At 38.2% G+C, this 25,979-nt stretch overlaps 1 protein-coding gene across 4 annotated transcripts in view; it reads right to left on the reverse strand.

The window, feature by feature from the left end:
* The window catches only part of PCYT1B (phosphate cytidylyltransferase 1B, choline), a 130,941-nt gene that overhangs the window by 99,546 nt on the left and 5,416 nt on the right, over window positions 1-25,979 (reverse strand). The window contains exon 1 of one of the 4 annotated variants that reach the window (XM_001362246.5): window positions 3,158-3,892. The exons of 1 other annotated variant lie outside the window; for it this stretch is intronic. In XM_001362246.5, coding sequence (XP_001362283.1) covers window positions 3,158-3,274 — 117 coding nt within the window. In that variant the 5' untranslated portion in view covers window positions 3,275-3,892. Of the gene's footprint in view, window positions 1-3,157; window positions 3,893-25,979 lie in introns of those variants that run through there. 2 more of the 4 variants (XM_007493405.3, XM_007493404.3) reach the window with 2 other exon arrangements.

The raw sequence follows: 25,979 nt of genomic DNA on the forward strand, positions 1-25,979 counted from the left end.
GACTCTTTTTTTCCACCTTGGGGGAAATCTTCATGAGAGGTTGAAGCCTTTTCCTCTGGGTCTGGGCAATAGGGGAGGGGGAAGGAGTTTATCTATCTTTATTTGTTTTCAAATTTTACCAAAAAAAAAAAAAGTAGCATTAAAATCTGGCATTTGCTAAGGAGGATATACTTAGGGAAATATATTTGGGAGGAAGTAACTGAGGGAAAGTATCTCCAGAGAAAAGACAGAGATGTATAAAACACTGAGGTAATTTACCAGAAGTCTTGTCTTTGACTGGGGGCTCAGAGTTAGCAAAAGAGAATTAAAGCTGGCAGTTAGGTGACTCAGTGGATTGAGAGCCAGGCCAAGAGACTAGAGACAGGAGGTCCTAGGTTCAAATTTAGCCTCAGACACTTCCTAGTTGTGGGACCCTGTGCAAATAAGTCACTTAGCCCTCATTGCCTAGCCCTTACAATTTTTTCCGTCTTGGAACTAATACACAGTATTGATTCTAAGACAAGAGAAAGAGAGAGAATTACTGATACTTTGATACAATTTTCCAGTCCAGAGAAAGAAACCCATCTGGAAAACAAGTCAGGCAAACCCTGATCACCATGGCATCCCTTTAATACTGCAATATATAAAATATAGGAATTAAACTCATTGGTCTCTAAGTTATCTCTAGGTTATCTATATTCTATGATCCTGATTGGGCCCTGAAATGTAAATATAAAGACCAGGACCAAGTATGCCCATTTAGACTATAAATCTACATTTGGTAAGCAAATGCTCTTATAAGAGATAGGATTCCAAAGAAAATCTCTTCTAGCTTCCTCATTTTATAGATGTGGAAACTATGGTCCAGAGGGAGAAAATAATTTCCCTAGGTTGCAAAATTTGGAAATGTAATCCAGGCTCATTTCTTTCTCATACACCAAAACTGAAAGTGATTTTCCAGTGGACTGTAGCCCCTATTTAATTAATACCAATTTTTAATTACCCCTGATAATATTAGAAAATTAAAATCTAAAGATAGGTTATTGGAACTAATCCATTTAACCAAAAGAGTCAAACTCTGGTTTGTTTTTCCTTTGTCTTAAATTAGATCTACTAACAAGGAATAAAATAAGTTGTATCTCACTTTCCTTTTCCTCAGGTAGAAACACTAGAGAGTAGTAAAATAGCTTAAATGTAAGCAAAGGAAGGAAAAAAACAAACAAAACATAAAAGTAATGAACAATGTAAATAGGCTGTCTCTGAATTGAAAGGTGATTTTCTTCTACTCTCTCTCCTTTTTATAGGGAATTCTTTTAAAAGTTGATGAAAGGGAGGCTCAGTGGATTGAGAATCAGGTCTAGAGACTGGAGGTTCTGGGTTCAAAACTAGCCTCAGAGACCTCCTAGCTGTGTGACCCTGGGCAAGTCACTTAATCCCTATTGCCTAGCCCTTACCACTTTTATGGAAGATGGAAGGTAAGGGTTTAAAAAAAAAAGGAAATAAAAGGAGTATTAGGAGTATTACTGTGATTACCTCTTCATCTCTTTCCTTTAATTTTGGAAGGTTATTTAAACATCAGTGTTGATTTTTGTAAAGAATCTGGTAAATTAGATAAATGACTTTTAATATCAATTTGTTTCTATTTTCTTGTTCTAAACTTTTGAAAAAGTGTTATGATCTCATGCCTTAGCAATCTTCTTTCATTTCTGAAGTCTACACAGGCATGGGGACCATATAGCATCACTAGCCATATCCTTTAGTACACATCAGTGTTTTGGTGAAGTGATGGTGATTCCCTTGTTGGCAACTCATAATAAGATACCCTCAGAAAATATATAGCAATCTCATGGAGTTTCTTCCAAAAGAGGAAAGTAACATAGCTCTCTAGGTCATTTTCCCATTGTTCCCTGTCTTATTCAAAGTTATTTTAAGCCCATCCTTAAATTTTTATGAGAAAGTTCCCATTCTCTTTGAGGCTAGACTTTTAAGCCAAGAATATTGATTAATTTTGGAGGTGTTATAGTACATGTTACTGCAGGAAAGTCTAGAAAATATTTCCACTTAAGCACCTAATATAGATTAGACATACCTTACTTTCTGGACCTTGGTTTTCTCATCTATAAAATGAGGGATTGGAATCAAGGTGGTCTACAATCAAAATTCCAATTCTAAAGTATATAATTGTGTTTGCACTACACTTCTAAGGTAGAATGGTGATGGTATCACATCTCCTCCCTTGTTTCATAGGAAGAGAAGAAACACAAGACCTCCCAAAGTTTTACAAGACTTCAGACAACAGAAAGCGATCCACATCTTTTGATATTTTCCAGTTAGCAAGGCCTCACTCTGGGGGCCATGCACAATAAGCCTACAAATCCAAGGTAGGGATCCTGAACAACAGTAGAGCAGTTGGCCAAATTCAGGAGAACATAGGTAAAAGGAGACCCCCTTCCACTCTGTGGGGCTGCTACCTTAGAACATTCTGTTCCCATGCATTCCTTGTCATAGGAATACAGCTCTTCTCCAAACGTATGTTCCCCCAGTTCCACCTACCTGAAGTGAACCCCTACCAGTGTACTCTGGAAATATCTTACAACTCATGGAAGATCCAGGTGTAATGGTCATGCCATTTAGCATGCAGCTTGGAGAGGCCGTTTCCTTTTTTGAGATGAATGTAGAAGTTTTGCCTCCATGTCATATTTTTTTGTTCCCCAAATTGGCAGGAGGCACACCATCAGGGAGGGTGGATATCTTTGCTCCAATTCAGAATTTCATGAGGGGATTTCCCAGAGACAAATAAAGGAAATTCCATTTCAGAACTGCATGGTTTCCTTTTCTTTTCAGCAGTGAATCCCCCATATAAGGATAACCCCATCCCTTCCTTCCCAACACGGAAACACCGTCTATTCAAAGCAGCCTCTTTCTTACACAGCCAATACAATAGTTCCTCCTAAGCTAAAACCCTTTTCCGTAGGGATGCATCAGAGAGCATTAGATTGTAGCTGGATTTTCATTTGTGAAAATCCTCTAAGCATTGCTTTCCTTACAAGCTCAGACACCACAAAGAAAATTCCTTTGTGAAGAGAAATCTATATGGAGAGAGAAAATGCATCCCTCTGGATCTATGTGGACCCACCTATCCAAAGGCTATGCATATGCATCCTTTGTCTTTACTTACCAGTCGAGGCTGAGGACATGTGTGCTCTATTTCCTCCATGGTGTCTGAGGGAAGCTCATTAGAAAGGGATTTTGGGATACCTGTTTCTGACTCAGCATCAGTGGTGAGCACTGGCATGGCCAGCGAATGCTCCCGGCGGCTCTAGCCCTTCTGTTGTCTTCCTCTCGGGCGAAAGTGTTTTCTTTGTCACATACTCCCCACCCCCTTCTTCTTGCTTCCTTCCCTGGAGGGACCAGAGGCTTTGCTTGTTTTGTGGTTTCTTGTTTTGTTCCCTTCCCCTTCTTTCCAGGAGACGCCAGGCGACCAGGCCTCACTGGATCACTATAACAACGAGCCGGCACTGAGCAGCTGGTATGGGATACAGTAGTCTCATTTGCATGATGCTCTCTGGTTGGCTACTGTCATCATAGTACCACTCCATTGGAGGCATGGGCTCTATTGGCAAGGCGGCCGTGCACAGGGCAGCAGAACTTGGGCTTCTCTATCTCTTCTTTGTCATTCGGTGGCAAAGGGCAGTCCGAGCCAGGCTGCACTGCACAGATAAGGAGGAGCCGTTTCCTGAGGCGCCCGGGGCAGCCCTCCATGCCGGGAGAGCCGGGCGCCCTGGGGGAGGGTGGCTGTGGGGCTGAGCTCCTCACTCAGCACCCAGTAACCCCCTTCTGTGTACCCAGCCTGGCTGAGTCCTGGGGAGCCCTAACAGCGAGGCAGGCAGCTGGCACACACAGGAGGACATCCGATGGGCACAAAGTAGGAGGGCCCTGTGCTGTCCCAGAGGGGGCCCGCATTGCTTAGATGCCACCGAGGGGGTGGCAGAACATGAGGCCAGGAAGTCGCCTGCTTGGCAGCACCCATATAGACATACTCACATATGTGTATATGTATATAAATATAAATAACACACACATATGTGTTGCTATATGCATGCACTCATGCACACACATATACTTACATCCATATTCCTCTATACTTGCATACACATGTGTGAATAGATATGTAGTTAAATACACACAGATTTTGCACACATTCATATATAATCACATACACACATGTGTATTACTATATAGAGATATGCACACACATATACATACATACATATTCATATATACTCACATGCACACATGTGTGAATAGATATGTAGTTAAATACACACAGATTTTGCACACATTCATATATAATCACATACACACATGTGTATTACTATATAGAGATATGCACACACATATATACTTACATACATATTCCTATATACTCACATAAACACATGTGTATTACTATATAGAGATATGCACACACATGTACATACATATTCATATATACTCACATGCACATATGTGTGAATAGATGTGTAGTTAAATACACACAGATTTTGCACACATTCATATATAATCACATACACACATGTGTATTACTATATAGAGATATGCACACACATATATACTTACATACATATTCCTATATACTCACATAAACACATGTGTATTACTATATAGAGATATGCACACACATGTACATACATATTCATATATACTCACATGCACACATGTGTGAATAGATATGTAGTTAAATACACACAGATTTTGCACACATTCATATATAATCACATACACACATGTGTATTACTATATAGAGATATGCACACACATATATACTTACATACATATTCCTATATACTCACATAAACACATGTGTATTACTATATAGAGATATGCACACACATGTACATACATATTCATATATACTCACATGCACATATGTGTGAATAGATATGTAGTTAAATACACACAGATTTTGCACACATTCATATATACCCACATACACACATGTGTATTACTATATAGAGATATGTACACATATATACTTACATACATATTTATATATATACCCACATACACACATGGGTGAATATATGCAGATACACACATGTCTACTTACATATACATACATATATAAATATAGAGAAAACATTCATGAAATTATTTATGAAGTGCTTACTTTACTAAGAGAGCATTGATTAAGGGCCAAGCATTGTGCTACGTTCTGAGAATAGACATAAAAGCATTTGACAATCCTTGCATTCTAATGGGGGGGTTCACTTATGTGGAAGTGCTGGAAAGAGTGAGAAGGGAAGACAAAGGGTATCTGAATAGGGATAATGCAGCAAGTAATCAGAAGAATGGAATCCAGAGAGAAGAGAGGGGGGAGTGAAGTGAAGTATGGCTGAGGAACTTCCAAAAATAGCCATGACAGAAGGAGTCATCAGTGAAGAGAGGAGCCTCTCCTGTGTTCCAGGGTAGAGGTTCCCCAGGTTGGCAGTTCAGGAGGTGAGGGGATGGAGATGGGAATGGATTTCAGAGCTATCACAGAGGGGAAATCAACAGGATTTGAAAGTTAATTGGACATGAAGAATGAGGGAGAAGGAAGAATCAGCAATATTACTAAGATTTCTAACTTGGGAGACTGGGGAATGGTGGAGTCACTCTCAGAAATAATGAAAGAAAAAAGAAAATCAGGCTTAAAGACAAATTGATAATAAATTTTTGACTTGTGATTTGAGGTGCTGGATGTTCTACAAATTGCTGACATACCGATCTGGAACTGAGAAGAAAGGTCAGGTCTTGGGAGAAAGGTAGACTTGAGAGACATCTCTGTAGAGCTAGTACTGTGGGAGGGAGGGAGATTTACAAGAGAGAAAGCAAGAAAGAATAATCACAGAATCATGGGGTTGAGAGATGGAATGTATCTGAGTCATCATCTAATCCAACTCTTCCATTTTATAGATTAAGAAACTGAGGTTCAGAGAGATTAAATGCTTTCCCCATGCTCACATAAGTGATAAACAGCTGATCTGGGTTATAAACCGAGACCCTCTGTAACAATCTATCATTATATCCTCAACATCTAGAAGAGATCTTTCCTTCCATCTCCCCCCTACCTCATTTCTCCTCAACCTACTCTCCATCTCAACTTCTAGTACTTCTACCCCTCTCTGTTCTTCTAGTCCATGAGCCCCACACTGGCCTCCCTTTTCTCCCTTCACAGTCTTTGACCTGATGTGAAGCAGTGAAGCCAAGAGAAAAAGAGATATGAAAGAAGAGGGAAAAGTCAGCACTATCAGAGGCTTCAGAGATTCCCAAGGGGATGAGAAATGGAATAAGGACTGCATTAAGTGATTAGGAAGTCATCAGTATCAGTGAAGTATGGGGGGTAGAAAACAAATTGCAAGTACTCAAGAAGACAGGGTAGTATAATGGAAATAACTGGATTTGAGGTTAGGGAGCCTGAGCGTGAATTCTGACACTTTTTGTTACCTGAATGACACTGGGGAAAGCACTTAATCTACTAGGGGCTCAATTTTTACAGTTGAAAAATTAAAGAGATACCCAAAAGCTCCCATAACTTTTTTTCCTTAAATGCCAGAGAGCATAGTGAAGAAATCAGATATAAACTACTTTTCCAAGAAATTTAGCTTTGACAGGAAAGAGGAAAATAGGATGTAATTGAACTGAGATGATAATAGTTTGTCAACATCAATACCGAGGTCTTGAAGAAATGTTTTTGTAGCTCTCTACCAAAAAAAGAGAAAGGGAAAGGGCCTTTACTTCCTAGGCAAGCATAAGGGCTAGAATAATATATACTATAGGACAGGGTTTATTTAACTTTAGCAAAAAAAAAAATGAGAAGACACCCAAACCCATAAACTCCCAACATATTCTTCTTCCTTCTCTGGTGAGCCTCATATCCCTCAATGACTTATTCAGACCTCCAAAATCACAGTGTTTACCCTAGGGCTGAGCCATCCTCAGGAGAATTTTGTATCAAGAGAACTGATTCTCTTCTCTGGTAATTGCACAGTGTGCTTTGTTTAACATAAGAACTAGACCTAGAACTGATTTGCATATATCATCATTTGAAATGCTGTATGGTCAACCACTTTGGCATGGTAGAACAGTAAAGGCATCATATCTATCCATGTTAAAAGGGGAATGTATACTGCATGAATATTTGAAACAAATACAAAGTAGGCTGGAAAAACTAAGGAAACTAGGATTACTTGTACAAAAAATACCATTCGATTTTTTATTGCATGAGATAAAACCAGGAGACGAAGTATATGTCAAGAATTTTAATAGATAATCTCCTACAGAACCAAGATGGATAGGACCTCTAATCATTGTAATGGTGACACCGACATCAGTAAAAGTTGATCAGAAAGATCCTTGGTTTCACACTTCACATGTAAAATTGTATCACACTCATGATATTATCAGCAATAAAGATAAATAAATGACATCTGAAACAAATAGCCCTAGCAACAGTGAACAACAGTCCCTATGAGTGGAAAGTTGTGCAAGAGAACATAAAGAAAAGACAAGATAGCATTGCACATATTAATATAAAGGAAAACACATGAGGGTACAAATTAAAACAGACACAAGCACTGCAAAAGCAAATGAAACAGCTCTAGACAGAAAGATAGACGGTAAAACAGACAGATAGAAAAACATTCATGTTATAATTAGCTCAAATGAAAAATCTCTACGAAAGTCTCTGCCAACAATTGTAACAACAAAGAAAAGTAACAAAGTATTTGACTAAGAAGACATAACTCTATGAACTATATTCTATCATTCACTCATAAGCCAATAGCAGAATTCTATTCCAAGAAACCTCAAAAGTCAACAAATCTTAACATGAACATCAAAGGGAAGCAAACGATACAAATAAAAACCCCTTGTGAAAATCAAACATCAACTGAGATAAGATAACATCAAATTTACAATTATAACATACATTTAAGAACTCATACAATACAACATACTACATACACCCATACATGAAAATGACCATATGAAAAATTTACTTCCATGCATGAAGAACCAACTCATAAAGACTGACAAGCACACATGAAGAATTCATACCTTACTTCCAGGCACAATGAAACAAAATTAAATCTTACATACATGCACATGTAAAGTCTTATACACATGCATGTTCCTGGATGTCAAAGAATACAGGGCTTAAATCAAGAGCAGATGACAGTCAACAAGTGTATCCAGCACAGATGAAAAAATCAAGACACATATGTTTCTACAATCAACATCAAAAGACATGGAAGGCCTTTGAAATTTTGAACTGGTGGCCTGGAGAATGTGACATGCATGTTAATTTCACAAATACATACATGCATATGCAACTACACATAAACACAATGCGGAAGAAAAATCTCATGGAATGGGTAAGTATACAACACATGCATAATTGCAACAAACAAAATTCATACTGATATGTTTATAAATTTCTGTGGAAAAATGAGAAAGAAATTTCTCATCTGCATGACTTTGCACAGAAATCAAAACATTGTAATATATTTGTACATATGTAAATATGTATAGATAAAACCTATGTACATATGTAAATACTAATGTACTAACAGACTATATTAGAGTAATTTATTAATTAATTAAAGTTAAATTAATTAAATTAAATAAATTAAAGTAAAATTAAAAAATTAATTAAAGTAATTAATTAATACTCTAATAAAATATTAGAGTAATTATTAATATTCTAATTACTAACAATAGGGAAAGTTTAGAAAATTTGTTCAAATTCCTAGGGAATGTAGGGACAGAAATATAGCATTAATCATAGAAGTTAGGTTATATAATAATTTTAGTAACAATTGTTAGTCATAGAAACTTTTACTTACTACAAGTTATAGACATTAAGAGATAAGATAGTTACACTGGCAAAAATATTGTTTGAATTGTTACATTGTTTACTATTATGTTCAAAAAACTATATTCATGTAAAATTCCTATTACCTAAGCCATTTTCCTATACCCATATTTAGCATAGAGTTAGTTAGGTAGAATAGTTAAGACAGACTAGGAGGGTAAAGTAATATTTAACATAGAATAGGGTTAAGAATTAGAGAGTTAGAAATTTTTCAAGATAGACTTATGAGGTAAGTAACGTTAATACAGGATGCAGGTTGCATCCTGTCCAAAAACAAAATGGGGATTTGTGGATGAGAGAATTGGAAAAAACCTGCAACAGAGCTGAAGGAGTAAGATCTGCAGAGCTGACTATCAAGAAAAGCATTCTGGAATAGAATGATGACCAGGGAAAGATGGTCGAAGAAAGGAACAGCCAAATGGTGAGGAGGGGTCTCTTGCTCTTGAGACAGGAAGGAGTAAGGACTGAAAAGATCATCCTACTCTTACTGATTTCTCCCTACAAGACAAAAGTGACTAAAAATCCTCAGCCTGTTAGCCATATTGCTCAATTCAAGACTCTATTCCACTATTCTTCAAATTTAGGAGTATTTTAGGAAACCCTAAACCCTCTTTCCCATCAACTACTCTATCCTTCCCCTTTTCCTAAATAAAACCCCATTGCTTCATCTAGCTAAAGAGAGAGTTATCTATTAGATTTATCAGAATGCTCACTCAGAGCTGATTTCAGTGTCACCAAGTGAAGAAACCAACTGATGGGGAAGGGGGAAGGGAAGAGGAAAGGGAGGGGGGTAGGAAAGGGAAGAGGTTGGTAGATTTGAACTCTCAATCACCATAACCCTTAAATAAATTCCCTAATACAACAGTCCACCTAACTCACAGGATCAGTGAAACATAAGATCTGTGTGCATGTCTGCTTCTTTGTATCTTGACTTTTCCCCTTGTTTTCCTTTAGCTTTGGTTCTTGCTTGGTCCAGAAACTTGATGTGATTCAATAGCTCCTCTACAGGGTTCATAAGACTTCCAGAAATTCCTCTGTTGCTTGGCATTGTAACTATACTCCTACTAGCTTATTATGCTCCTGTAGATACTGGTTTTGTCCACAAATTCCTCACTGCTTCCATCTACTACCATTTCTGGGCCATTTGGTTCCATGGTGGGTCTTTGCCTAGAGTGTCCTACCAGGGATCTAAGTCTGAGTCTCTAATAATGAACCAAACAATCATCCCTAAGCAGATATTAAAGGCTAGGAGAATACTCAGGACCTGGGGAGTTAAACTTGTCAGAGGATTAACAATTAAAGGAAACCAATAGGGACTCGGAAGGACTTTATCAAGCTCCTACAAGGTGCACAGACTACACTAGTTACCAGAAAAATATTAATGATTCAAAGTGATATTATTTCCTCCTGAATGTTCCCAAATGTCTCATGAATTTCTCTTGGGATTTAGAAAGTCAATAGTCATTACACAGTCAATACACATTAAGTGTCTGTCTACTATGTTCTAGGCACTGTGCTAAGCTCAGGGAACACAGAAAAAGTTTCTGCCTCAATAAATTTACAATCTAATCTGGGGAGACAACATACAAAAGAAAGTTGAAAAGCATGTGATGGGGCTATTAGAGGATTCTTGACTTGGGGGCATGATATTCATTGAATAGAAAACAAACAGAACCACTTGTGGGAAATGATGAGTTGGCTGGAACTTTATTGAGACCTCTATAAAGGGAGGCTTTAGGAAGAGTTTTTTACTACACCCTCCAGCCCTCTAACCAGAAGGGAAAAGTAACTGAAGATTTTAAAGAGGTGTTGAGTACCAAAGCTGAAGTCAATAATGTTAAAAGCCATCAGCAAATGTTGGAACTATGTACAAAAGGCTTTAAATGAATGCCTACCCTTTGATCCAGCCATAGCACTGCTGGGTTTATACCCCAAAAAGATAATAAGGAAAAAGACCTGTACAAGAACATTCATAGCTGTGCTCTTTGTGGTGGCAAAAAAATGGAAAATGAGGGATACCCTTCAATTTGGGAATGGCTGAACAAATTGTGGTATATGTTGGTGATGGAATACTATTGTGCTAAAAGGAATAATAAAGTGGAGGAATTCCATGGGGACTGGAACAACCTCCAGTGAAAGTATCAGAACCAGGAGAACATTGTACACAGAGACTGATACACTGTGGTACAATTGAATGTAATGGGCTTCTCTAGTAATAGCAATGCAGTGATCCAGAACAATTTGGAGGGACTTATGAGAACGAATGCTATCCACATCCAGAGGAAGAACTGTAGGAGCAGAAACAGGGAAGAAAAACAGCTGCTTGATCACATGGGTTGATGGGGATATGACTGGGGATGGAGACTCTAAATGACCACCCTAGTACAATGATCAATAATATGGAAATATGTCTTGATCATTGACACATGTAAAACCCAGTGGAATTGTGCATCAGTTACAGGAGGGGGTTGGGGAGAGGGGAAGGAAGGAACATGAATCTTGTAACCATGGAAAAATATTCTATATTAAGTAATTAAATAACTTTCCCCTCCAAAAAAAAAAGCCATCAGCATTAATCAAGAAACACAGTTTAACTCATACAGGGGAAAGAGTGAGGTTTAATTTAAGACAACCACTAGCATAAAGGAGTTGGGAATAAGAGAAGATGAATTTCGGGCTACAGTCCTGGATGAATTCTGGATACAACCAAAGAAGCAAGTGCCCAAATGGATCGCGGATGCCAGAGAAAGATTACTGGGCCTTAGTAATAATTTTATTTGAGTCTTAGCAGGAAAAGGAAAGGGTTAAAAAATGGTCCTGCTGGTCACCCTAAGGACTTGGAACACTCAGGTTATACCAACTTTCTAGTTTAATATGAAATTCTCTCCTGTCTCAGCCACCTGGCTTCCCTCAAGCCTCATTTAAAATTTGGCCTTCATTTTAAAATTTTCAAAATGTTCATTATCACCAACTGGCTTTTGAACATCTCATACCAAATATCAAACTCAACATGTCCAAAACATAACAAAATAATGACATTCCCCCAAGCGCTCCCCTCTTCTGAACTTTTTCTAGTGCTTTCTACCAACCCCTCAGTCTCAAAACCTCAGCATAATGATTGACTTTTTTTTCTTACTCATCTCATATTTCTAATCTGTTGTCAAATTTTGTTATTTTTAGCTTCACAACATCTATCATATATGTCCTCTTCTCTCCTGTCATATATAGCCATCACGTTAGTTCAAGTCCTTATGGTATCTCTCCTTAATTATTAAAATGGTCTTCATACTGTTCTCTTCAAGTATCCTCCTACTTCAAAGGATGCCTCCCCCCCAGCTGCCAAAATGATGTTCCTAATAGGTAAATAAAGACCAACATTTTACACCATGTAGCAAGATAGGCTCTAAATGGTTATTGACTTAGACATAAATGGTGACATCAAAATAAGAGGAATGAGGAAGAAATGATCTTTTAGATCTGGGAACAGGGAAAAAAATTACCACCAAATAAAGAAAAAAGATCATAAAAATTAAATGGACGTAAAATAATAAAATGGGCATTTAATTACATGAAACTAATTTTTTTTTCACCAACCAGACCAATGCAGCTAAAAATAGAGGAGAAACAGGGAATTGGGAAAAATCTTTATAGCAAGTTTCTTTGATAAAGGATTTATTTCAAAGATATATAAGGAACTGATTCAAGTTTATAAGAACTAATCAATAAATGATAAGAACTAATCAACTTTATAAGAACCTAATCAATAAATGACAAAAGGATATGAATAGGAAATCCAACCTATGAAGGGCCATACTTATGTCCCAAATGACCAATAATTAGAGAAATGAAAATTGAAGGGTTTTACTGCACATTTGTCAGATAAGTGAAGCTGACAAAAAGGAAAATAACAAATGCTGGAGGAGTATTGGGAAAACAGGTATGTTAACATGTTGTTGCTGGAACTGTGGACTGGTCTAGCCATTTGGGAAAGCAATTTGGAACAATGCCCCAAAGGTAATCAGACTGTGTGTCCCCTTTGGTCCTAGAAGAGCTGTGACTTCTAGGTTTGTGTCCTGAAGAGATCAAAGGAAGAAAAAAAGTATCCACAAATACAAAAAATTATATATTTATAGTAACCCTTTATAGTGGCAAATACGTAAACCTTAAGGGAGTTGAAGAATGGCAGAACAAATTAAGGCATGTGAATGTGCTGGAATGCTATTTTGATATGAGATGATGAAGGAAATAGTTTTAGAGAAACCCAGGATTTTTATGATCTGATTCAGATATGATCAGTGAAGTAAGCAGAACCAGAACAATTTAAACAACAACAAAAATTTCATAAAAGCAAATAACTGAAAGACTTAAGAACTCTGATTAATATAATGGCCCAATTTGATTCTAGGGGATGCTACGCATTTAGTGACACAGAGGTGAGGGATTTAGGGTACATATGGAGACATAATTTATAGTAAGGACAATGTAGGAATTTGTTTTAGTTGGCTAAGTATAATTGTTATGAGGGTTTTGTTTTTCTTTTTCAATGGGGAGCTGAGATAGGAAAGAGAAATGGAGGATTTTTGTTAATTTAAAAATTTTTACTTTTTTTTAATTGAAGGGAAGGTACCAATGGATGATGAATATATGACTATGGGATCAATCTGTTTGAGAAAACCAAAAAAGATAGGATGAGAAATATATGTAGAAAAGTTGGCTTTACCAGAAATATGATCGCCTCTTCATCAGAGGGTAAATAAAGTAAGAGAAAATGAGGCATGATCATTAAGAAACCCATTTTTTTCAAATCCTTATCTTTTTTTTTTTTAAACCCTTACTTTTAGTCTTGGAGTCAATACTTTATATTGGCTCCAAGGCAGAAGAGTGGTAAGGGCTAGGCAATGGGGGTCAAGTGACTTGCCCAGGGTCACACAGCTGGGAAGTGTCTGAGGCCAGATTTGAACCTAGGACCTCCCATCTTTAGCCCTGGCTGTCAATCCACTGAGCTACCCAGCTGCCCCCATATTTTGTCTTAGAATCAAGTATCAATTCTAAGGCAGAGGAGCCTTAAGGGTTAGGCAATTGGGCTTAAGTGACTTGCCCAGGGTCACATAGCTAGGAAGTGTCTGAGGCCAAATTTAAACTCAGGTCCTCCCAACTCCATCTTTCTTTCTACTAAGCCAACTAGTTGCCCCTCCAGACTTTTTTTTTTTCCTATATGGAGTTAGTCATTCTCCAGTTTACATTTGCCCACTTAGTTTTATGTCTGTGTTCCACTGCATTAATCAAATTTATTAATAATATAAAAATGAATATAAATACATTCCTGTGTCTGAGAGGGTGCTAGAAAAGAAATGTTTTAACCTAAATGAATTAAAGCTAGCTTAAATAAGATAATAAAAAAGCTTAAGTACAACATTTCATTCTATTCTACTTGAGCAAAACAGTTATGACAGCAACATTTTTTGCATAAATTAAAATTGCCCTTAGCTGGAATAAATTGTACTTATCAACATCAGCAGCTGTGTAGTCATGAAGAAATTATTGTTATTATTACTTGTTAGTATTTATAAACACTTTTACTTTCTAAGTGCTTTACAATCACTTATTGTTTAATTATTATCTAATTATTTATTTACAAGCAATCTTACATGTAGTTCAGTTTAATCAAATCTCCAAATGCAGACTCTATCATACAGGAATAGTCAACATATTTTTTCCCTCCCTCATGAGATTTAGGTCCACAGACATATTACTGAAAGACAGCGTGAAAGAAAACCACATTTATCAAGGGATTTGAGGATAATTCAACAATTTTTTGTAGGTGAAACAAACATTTAAATGCCAATTTGTAAATTAAATTTTGTGCCCTTGCCCATCCAATTTTCATGTATATATGGCTTTTTCATTGGGAAAAAATTCACAAAATTAAATTGTAAGAGAAAGCTACACATTCCAATTGACCTGTTTTGGTCATTTTCATGAGGATGCTGAAAAGAAGCATAACGATTTGAGAATTTAGTCCCAAGTGTCATAGTTCCAAAGTAGTCCAAGATGGGTCTATACAAAGACAAAGTCAGACCGTATTTAAATTAAATAGCTGTGAATCCAGCCATCACAGGATTTATTTAGAATAGAACTTAACTTCTTTTTTTGGAGGGGAGTTCATCATGGTTACCTTTGGCTGTCTAGCAAATCCCATAGACCCTTTCTTACATGAATAAAATAAAATATAAAGAATTACAAAAGAAAGCAATTATATTAAAACACAGTTATCAAAGGACTTTTAAAAAAGAGTTCATGGACTCCTGGTTAAGAGATCGTCTTTTAGAGATTTTCATTTTTTTTCTCTCTCCATTTTCCCTTTTCTCCTTCACAATATAGTAATGTATTATATTGGATTGCAGACCTGATTATGTTTAAAGGGGGGGCACATAAACAAAGCCAGATTAGCTCTCTTTACCATGGAGTACTGCATTGATGAGGACATAGTTGCAGTGACTCAAGTGCTAAACCTACAGTCAGGAAGATGCGTTTTTCTAAATTCAGCTTTGGCCTCAGACACTTCCCAGCTGTGTGATCCCGGGCAAGTCACTTAACCCTGCATGCCTTAGTTTCCTCAACTGTAGAACAAGCTGAAGGAGGAAATGGCCAACCAGTAATGCCACCAAGAAAATCCCAAATGGGGTTATGAAGAGTCAGACTCAACAGCAAGTATTCCTGGGTGGCTTTTCCAGGGTGTTTGTGCACACAGATTGTGCCCTTTTGCTGTATATACTGAATGATGCCAGGAGCTGCTTGAAATTTTAGTAACAGATAGCATCAAAAGATTTGACTGGGAATGAATCTAGGCTTCAAGGTCAACAACAAGAGCTGATTCCCTAACAAAGTCCTTGATCCACTCCTTTTAAGGTTGCCTGCGCCATGGGACTGTCAGGGAGATAATAACTATGCCCCGAACTGTCCTTTGGTGGAACACCAATCCAGACACACAGATAACCAAACTCCCCAGAGCTGCTCTGGACTCTGGGGGCTGCTTACCACAGAGGGATCTCTTTTGACTCTCTCTTGCTGTCCCTTCACTGCCTTCCTGCTCCCAGGGCATCCAGGGGCAGGGGCTGTGCTATTCTTCATACATAGCACTCCAGCACCCTTTTCTAGGCATTTTCATGACCTGTACCCTATGCCTAGCTTTTCCCTTCCCATCTCTGACCAATAGCTTCCCTGGCAGTCTGAAAGTCTCAGCTAAAATCTTGCCCTCTACAGGAAGCCCTGTCTGGTTCCCCTTTAATGCTAGAGACTTCCCTCAGCTGATTATCTTCAGTGCGTCCTATATACTTTATTTGTGCATTACTGCTTACCTATTGTCTCTTCTATTGGACTGTGAGCTTCTTGAGAACAGAGTGTCTTTTGTCTGTCTTTGAATCTTCAGCACTGAGTCCAGTGCCTGAAACATAGTAGGCACTTCATAAATGTTTGTTCTCTGACTGTGCCAGGTACTAAGCTATGCAATGGAGACTCAAAGAAAGGCAAAAACATGTCCTTGCCCTCAAGGAGCTGACTTTTAAATCTCCTTTGCCTATTTGATTATAGTAACACCTTCTGAGAAACCCAGAAATAAAGCTAAGGGTAGCTTCAAGGAATGATTGAAGCTTAAGAGGGTACCCTAACCTCTCAGAGAACAGAGCCTACCTATAAAAAGGTTGGAAAATGAGCAGACAACCAAAAAAGCACCTAATTATAGAGAATTTTTATGGAGACAAAGAGCAAGGCACAGACACAGAAGGTAACAGGGAAAGTAAAGCTAATACACACAAAGTACAAAAGAAAAATGTGAATTGGACACAGATTCTGGAAGAGCTCAAAGAGAATTCCAAAAATCAATTAAGAGAAGCAAAGGAAAAGTGGAGAAGAGAAAGCAATGCAAGAAGAAATGGGTCAAATGAAAATGGAGGCTCAAAAGCTGACTGAAGAAAATCATTCCTATAGTAGTAGTCTCTTGGTAACCGAGGATGATGATTGTCTTTGTGTGCTTTCATCTATGGTGTATAGATGAGTGTGCACAAAGACATTTGTGTGTGAAGGAGATTTAAGTGGAAAAGTCGATGCACAGAGACAGTCCCACTCTCTAGGCGTTGGAAGCCTGGGTCCAGTGGCACGAAAAGTCGTTACACCTGGAGACTTCCTCAGCTGCATTGGATGGCCGTGTTGTCTTTTGTGCTCCAACACACCCTAAACACTCCACAGTGCTTTGCTGCGTCGCCATTTCAGCCGTTGAACCTTCTTATTGGTTTCTTCCGTCTGGCAGTCTTCACATGCTGGGTGAGCAAAGCCCTGGTTCACCAGGGGTCGATGACCCAATGGCTACCCTCACAAGGTTTAGCTGGCCTGTGGAAGCCATTGCCCGGGGTGTGGCCGCTGCTGCATGCTAGCAGCTACTGGGAGCCACAAGTGAGAACACATTTTAATCACATGCACTTCCTTGTTCCTGCCAGTGATGGTAAACCTTTTAGAGATGGAGTGCTGGGCCTTGCCCCCACCCCACCTCCAGAATGAGTGCTGTGCCTGCCCCTCCCCACCCCAACTGAGTGCCACACCCATCCCTTACCCCACACAAGGGAGGGAGGAAGGAGTGAGGAAATCAGTAATTTTGATTACATCAAATTAAAAAGGTTTTGTACAAAAAAAACTAATGCAACCAAAATCAGAAGGGAAACAACAAATTGGGGAAAAAATCTTTATAACAAAAACCTCTGAAAAAGGCCTAATTACTCAAATTTATAAAGAGCTAAATCAATTGTACAAAAAAATCAAATAATTCTCCATTTGATAAATGGGCAAGGGACATGAATAGGCAATTTTCAGATAAAGAAATCAAAACTATTAATAAGCACATGAGAAAGTGTTCTACATCTCTTATAATCAGAGAGATGCAAATCAAAACAACTCTGAGGTATCACCTCACTCCTAGCAGTTTGACTAACATGACAGCAAAGGGAAGTAATGAATGCTGGAGGGGATGTGGCAAAGTAGGGACATTAATGCATTGCTGGTGGAGTTACGAATTGATCCAACCATTCTGGAGGGCAATTTGGAACTATGCCCAAAGGGTGATAAAAGACTGTCTGCCCATAGCATCCAGCCATAGCACTGCTGGGTTTGTACCCCAAAGAGATAATAAGGAAAAAGACTTGTACAAGAATATTCATAATTGAGCAATTTTTGTGGTGGCAAAAAATTGGAAAATGAGGGGATGCCCTTCAATTGGGGAATGGCTGAACAAATTGTGGTATCTGTTGGTGATGGAATACTATTGTACTCAAAGGAATAATAAAATGGAGGAATTCCATGGGAACTGGAACAACCTCCAGGAAGTGATGCAGAGTGAGAGGAGCAGAACCAGGAGAACATTGTACACAGAGACTAATACACTGTGGTATAATCGAACGTAATGGACTTCTCCATTAGTGGCAATGCAGTGATCCTGAACAACCCGGAGGGATCTATGAGAAAGAACACTATCCACATTCAGAGGAAAAACTGTGGGAGTAGAAACACAGAAGAAAAACAACTGCTTAATTACATGGGTTGAGGGGAATATGATCAGGATGTAATGATCATCCTAGTGCAAACATCAACAAAATGGAAATAGGTTCTGATCAAGGACACATGTAAAACCCAGTGGAATTGTGCATCAGCTACGGGAAGGGGTGGGGGCAGGGGAGGGAAAGAATATGATTCTTGCAACCAAGGAATAATGTTCTAAATTGACTAATTAAATAAAATTTTAAAAAAAGACCATACTATGTTGGTGGTTGTTTACTCATAGAGACACCTGGGATTCTCTAGCCATACCTAGCTATTATAAAGGAACAGCTCCCAAAACATATCTTTAAATTATATAGCTCATATGGCTAATGCTCATTTGCATTTAAGAGATGTGACTGAAACTAACAAGATTGGTTTAAAAAAATGTTTATTGGTGTCTTTTGTTTTTTACATAACCCATATTTTCCCCCAGTATCATTCCTCCTTCTCTTTCCAAAGAGGCAAACTGTATAATAAATAGTATTTTAAAAGATTTTAAAAAAGAAAAAGGACCCCCAAAATCTATATAACTAATCAGTGCATTAAAAAAGTCTTAAAATATTTACAATGTACATTACTTATGTGTTGGGCTGTGTTCTTATATCTCTTCTTTCTAGTTGCTCTTCTAATTTTACTGTTTTTTCTTTCCTTTTACATTGTATATTTTAACATTGCATAAAACATGGTATGTTTTAACAATGTTTTAATGTTGCATATTTTTCTTTTTATCAGCTTGGGGGTACAAATCTCATGCTGGAATCTCTGGGTCAAAGAGATATTTTAGTCACTTTGTTAGTGTGTTCAGCACTATTGTCATATCTGACTCATCATAACCCAATTTGGGGTTTTCTTGGCAAAGATATTGGAGTGGTTGGTTATTTTCTTTTCCAGTTCATTTTATAGATGAGGAAACTGTGACAGAGACACATAAGAAAAGGTACCAGCTGAAGAGTTTGTGGATCTGCTCACCTCGAGGTGGGGGGGGGGGTGTCCCAGGAGGTCTGGAATGTTGAGGAGACAGAAGATTCTGGCTGGGATTTCAGTTGGATAGTCCTCTCAACCTTGAGAAGCCTTGGTGGAGAGGTCTGGCCAAGCCTTTCTCCTGGGATATATCCACCTGTTTCCTTCTGGTGACTGGACATTCTCACCCCCAATTCCCAAACTGAAGGAACATCTGAAGAAGACAGCCTTGTTTTGAGCCTTGTCAAAACTTTACCTCACAGCTCCTGGTGCCTTGGGTCTGAACTGTGGCCAGGGGGGCAAACCCAGGGTCAGTCAACCTGACTATCTCTCAGGGGGCTCAGGCTGCCAAGGCCTGAGTTCCCTAAAACTCTAGGAGGGAGGGAAAGGTGTAGTTAGAGAAGGGACACCCTTCCCCTTTTTCCTTTCCTATTCTTTTCCTTGACAGCCATTTTCTTTGTATTACCCTAATTCAATTAATTTATATTAAAGTGGTTATCCTTTCCTAAATTTGAATCAAGTATGAGTAAAACAGCGTAAGGGGGAAAGAGAAATCTTCCTAAGAAGAAATATTTTAGGTTCTAGTAGTGGAGGAGGACATGAGAGCAGCCATACTTGAGTAGGGAAGACTGAAGGGAGATTCTTCAAACCCCTTCTCTCTCTGAGTCAACCTTAAAACATCAGCTGTCTCTCCTGGATCCTGTTTTCCTTTTACCACTCACAAACCTCCTCCATTACAAAACTGAGGCAAAAATCGTTGTGTCTTGCCCACGGTCATAAAACTAGCAAGTTTCTGGGAATAAATTTGAACTCTAGTCTTCCTAACTCCAGATCTGTCACTCTATCCACTGTACCACCCTGCTGCCCAGACACTTTATTTATATAATTCAAAATTGCTTTCCAAAACGGTGGGACAGATTGACAGCTCTCTTAATAATGTACTAATGTGCTTATATTTCTGCAATATTCTTTCATTGAATATTTCCATCATTTGTCATCTTAACAAGATTAATTTTAAAATTAAACATACTCTCCTAGCTATCAAAGGGTTTGTCCATCACAGTGGCCTCTTCCATAGTCCTTCTAGAAGTGTCTTCAGAGACAATTTATGAGCTACTCTAGACAACTAGTCCCATTAAAACATAATTACATTCCTCACCTAAAAACACAAAAATGACCCCAAAAAGTAATATTTAGCTTATTCACTCATATTCAAATCTGTGTTTTTAGCTGTGCCTGTAGATTGAATCAGGAAGGGAAACAGATCCTAAGCCACTAATGAGCAACCTATAGCATGGGTGCCAAAAATGGCACACAGCACTCTCTGGAGGTACACAGCCACCTTCCCCCATTCAGAGTTGGTTACTAGAAAGACAGATGGTCTTGGGTGGAGTTGCTCACATCCCTCCTCCCCTCTGCTCAGCAGCCAATGGGAGAATGCAGGGGTAAGGTGGGTGGCTCACAGGCAGCAGAGCTGGAAGGGAGCAGAGCACTTGGGCCACTCCCCTCCCCCTCTCTATACTCACTGATATAAAAATTAAATTACATCTCTAATAATAAAAATATTATATTTTATGAGGTTTATTAAGGATCATTAGAAATCAAGGAATAAAGAGGATAAAAAATAAAACCCATGTGCCCATGGCTGATTAGCCCATTTAAAATCCCCACACTTAGCTTACCACTATACTTGCTGCATCATTTGCAAAGAAAGAGCGTGTGGGAGGCATTACTCCCAGTTAAATACCAATAATGTGATCTCGCCAATGTGGGGACTCATGAGAGATTATAGGGAATTCTTGGAAATACCAAGGACTTCTGGGGATTGAAGTCTAGGGTTCAAAATCTCCATTTATACACTGAGGACATTCCTCACTTCCCTTCCCCCACCCCTACCTCCCACTCCACCCAGCAACCCAATGGGAGCACTTCCTCCCTCACCTGTGTGGGTAAGGTGGGAGGTGAGGGAGGGGCATGACACATGGTCCAGGAGTTGGGATTGGGGCAGAGCCCAGCACTCCATCTCTAAAAGGTTCGCCATCACTGTTCTAGGCTGTGGACTCAGCAGCTATAAAAAATAGCATTTTCTATTTCTGAATCCTTAGCTCCTGTTTTTACCTCCACAATTCTAATCCTTAAAATGAGGATCCTCATTATATATATATATATATGTAGCACATCCTCACTTGTGTTACTCCATCCTTTTGAAATTCTCGTCTTTTCTTTCCTATGCTATTGTAATACTTTCCATTTGGGTTCCATGCTCAACTCTCTCCTGGCTTTTTAAAAATTTAATTTAATTAAAAAAAAACTTGCTTCCATCTTACTATCAGTTCTAAGACAGAAGAGCGACAAGGGCTAGGCAAATGAGGTTAAGTGGCATGCCCAGGGTTACATAGGTAGGAAGTATCTGAGTTCACATTTGAACCCAGGACCTCTCAGCTCCAGTCTTGGTTCTCTATCTACTGTGATATGTAGTTGCCCCTCTCTTTAGGCTTTTTTGCACATGGATGCCAAATTAATATCCTCAAGACTAAGGGCTTCCGTTCACAGACCTTCAGCATCTCTTTCCTGCTACTAGAATAAAATACAAATTCCATAGCCTGGCACTTAAGGCCATCTGTACTCTGATTGTCAGTCAGTCAAGTAATACTTATTAAATGCCTACTATGTGCTAAGTACCAGGGAAATAAAATAGTCCCTTCCTTCAAGGAGCTCAGAAAAATAATAGAGGAGATGAGAGTATATATATATATATATATATGTATAGGATAAATAGAAAGTAATCAACTGTAGGAAGACAGTAGAATTAAGAATTAAGGGTGGGCAGCTATGTGGATTGTTGGATAGAGAGCCACACCTGGAGATGGGAGGTCTTGGGTTCCAATCTGGTCTCAGACACTTCCTAGCTATGTGATCTTGGGCAAGCCACTTACCTCCCACCTAGACCTTATCACTCTTCTGCCTTGTAACAGACACATATTTATTGATTCTAAGATGGAGGGTAAAGATCTAAAAAAAAAAAAAGAATTAAGGTTGGTAAAGGTTTCCTGTAGAATTTTGGTTGGAACTTGAAGGAAGTCAGAAAAACCAGTAGGTGAAGATGAAGAGGAAAAATATTCCAGGCATAGAAATTGCCAGAGAAAATTCCCAAAGTCAAGAGGTCTTTTAATAAAATTTCTTAATTTCATAAAAAAAAATCACTTTGGCTTTCATCTTAGAATCAATTCTGTGTATTAGTTCCTAGATAGAAGAGTGGTAGGGGCTAGGCAATGGGGGTTAAGTGACTTGCCCAGGGTCACACAGCTAGGAAGTGTCTGAGGCCAGATTTGGCAATTACATTTTAATCTAGTTGTGGCTGCACTTGGAAGTTTTGCTGGTAGCTTGAGTCTGACTCTATCCTAAAGCACCAGTTACTCTATCCTATGTTTTTATTTTAATCTTGTATACGGAATGACAAGGAGATCAGTATCACTGGATTGAGGACTATATGGTGGAGAATAAGGTATAAGAAGATTGGAAAGGTAGGCGGAGGTTAGCTTTTGAACGCCAAATGAGGGATTTGTATTTGATCCAGGTAATTGGGAGCCACTGGGGTTTCTTGAGTAGGGAGGTAACATGGTCAGACTTGTGCTTAAAACCATTTTGGTGGCTGAATGGAGGATGGATTAGAAAGGCAGGCAGAGCCACCAGACTATTGCAGTAGTCCAGGTAATGAGAGCCACCAGTGGTGATGAGCATTAGATGAGAGAAGGTGGAATATTAGAGAGATGTTGCAAAGGTGAAAGCAACAAGCCTCGACAACAGATTGGGTATGGGGTTGGAGAGTTAGTGAGGAGCTGAGGATGACACCTCCTACTATAAAGTACTACCTCCATCTCATGTAGCCTTGTTATTTCCCAAAAGGGGCAGAAAAAAGACATTTATGTAAGAAAGAGAACATCTGCTTGAGGAGAAACACAGAGGTCATGAGCAGAAATAGTCCTTCAGAGAAAAAAGTGCTTTTTGCTAGAGCTACACATTGTTTCCCAGCTAATTCACAGATTACTGTTTTTAAGACTAAAATTTATAACTAGCAAACTCTGAATGGAAGCACTTTTTAGTGGCAGTGGGACAATTGTATATTGATTACATGGGTCATAACTGACAGAAGGACAGGTTTGCACATTCTCAACTTACACCACATGCCATCATTCCCTTAGCATCTTTCTCTCTTCTATGGCACCCCCAAACATAGTATTTCTTAATCTTTCTCTTTATTATTACCACTATCATGATTATTATTTTGCTATAAATCAACAGTGTGAAACAAAAAGACTCACTTCTTTATCTGAATTTGTTATAATCTAGCTTAGTTCTTTAAAAATGCAGGTGACTTTAAGATAAAACTTAAGAAAAAATAAAAGAAAAAATTTAAGACAAAAAAATGAAAAAATATGTCTATACTAGTTTAGTATTGCAGAGAAACTATCAAACTGTATTTAAAAACCACACTCTGAGAAAAAAAGTATCATGAGGTTAATGTCACCCAAATTCTGAGTTGGAGCCTTTCTTTGGTAATTAAATTTCCTTTTTCTTCTCTCTCCTTATCCTACACATGGAGGTTATTAAAGTTGTTCTCAAGAGAACTAATTTAAAATGTGATTACAATAGCACAGTGACCCTAATTTATTATTCATTTAAAAAAACCTAGCAGTGCTCTGATTTTATTGCATTTTGAGCTTCTCATATCATACTCTAACTATGCCCTGATTGCCTCCTTAATTAATTGACGATGGAGGTAGGGCATTTCTTTATTAAACAGGGAACAGAATATGAAATCTTGCTGGTGCTCCACAGCATTTATTTACATAAGTCATATTGATGGGGTTGATCCAGTGGCAGAGTGAGAAGAAAGGGAATTTGGAAGCTGTCTGCCAAAGAAACAAGTTTCCTATTTTTTAAAATAGTCCTCTCTGGTTTGGTTAACACTGGGGTCCACCATGTAACTATTAAGTAGAAGTCTTTATGTTTCATTTGCTTTCTCTACCCATCTCCATTAGAAAATTTCATATTTGTGTAATGATGTTCCTGTTTTCCAGTAAAGAGGAAAGAAAGGGGGACAGAGTCAGAGATGGTTACAATTGTATGTTAAAAGGGAGCACCATACCAAGGATGAGGTACCCGTCTATATTGTGTATGTGTTTGTGAACTCGTGTTGATAGGATGAGGTACAGAAATTAGAGCTGGAGAAAGGAGAGAGATCTTGAATTCTGAGCAAGAGTAGCTGAAGAAATTTTGAAGTGATTGCTGGATCCTGACTTTATTTCTCCCTAGTTACTAAGATGGAGAATTGGTGGGGAGAATGGAGTTTTCAACAGATATACTAGTAGAATAAAATAAAAATTTAAGCAATTTTCTGTTTAATAGAAATCATTTCTAACAGGACCCCTAATCCTAAGGCTAAGGTAACCCAATAACCATTGCTGGCATATACTTAGAAATGGCTGTATGGCATTTTGCTTTGGTGTTCTAGCCTATGGAGATCACTTGGGGATGGCAGAGACTTTAGAGATGATGTAATACAGGTATTCTTAACCTACGATCTTTGAATTTGTTGTGAGTTTAAACAATATTTTAGAAACTGCATTTCAATATAACTGATTTTCTTTGTAATCCTATTTTATTTTATACATTTAAGACATTTTTCTGAGAAGGGGTCCAAAAGTTTTAATAGACTGCCAAAGGGGCTCAATGACATAAGAAAAGACTAAAAATCCTTGAACTAATACAACTTCTACATTCTACAGATGAGGAAACTTAAGACAAGGGACTGAGTAAGTGATTTGCACAGAGTTAATATGTGAGAGGAGTGAGATTTGTACCTTGGTCCTCTTAACTCTAAAATCAGTGCTCTTTACCTTGATCTTTTAATACTTTTAAATTCTGAGAGTAAATTATAGTCCACACCAGTCATTTGGTATTATCATTTACTTTTCATATTATATTATTGAACTGTATTTCATGTATTATTCTTTTTTGTCTCATATCACCAACTAGGTAATAGGAGATAAACTGAAGATAAAGTTCCTGGAGAGCAAAGATCCCATCTTATGTTTCTTTGTATTCCCCATTTATGCTTAGACAGTACCTTGCCCATAGTAGATACTCTTTAAAAAAACCCAACAACAACAACAACAAAAAACGACCTGTAGATTGATTACTACTCTGACCAGTCCACAATTTATCTTCTCCATTCATTGTCCCGATGTTGCCATTAACCAAAAATGAGAACCAAAGAGTTTCTACAGTAGGAGGTGAGGAGGAAGGAAAAAGACAATCTATTCTCCAAATCTAATATAAGTTTCTTGTGGGGGAAGTGGTACAGTCTATTCTTTTCTCTATTCTCTTTCTCCCAGGACTTACTATTGTATGAAGGACTCAGAAAATGCTTTCTCCACTGCAGACACACCAATCTACTCCACTTTCTTCAAATATGCTCTATATAATATTGGACGATGATTATCTGTGAAAACTTGGCTACTTTCAGCACTGCAATGAT

This window comes from Monodelphis domestica, chromosome 4 (assembly GCF_027887165.1).
Source record: "Monodelphis domestica isolate mMonDom1 chromosome 4, mMonDom1.pri, whole genome shotgun sequence".
In the NCBI taxonomy this organism is placed as follows: Eukaryota; Metazoa; Chordata; class Mammalia; order Didelphimorphia; family Didelphidae; genus Monodelphis; species Monodelphis domestica.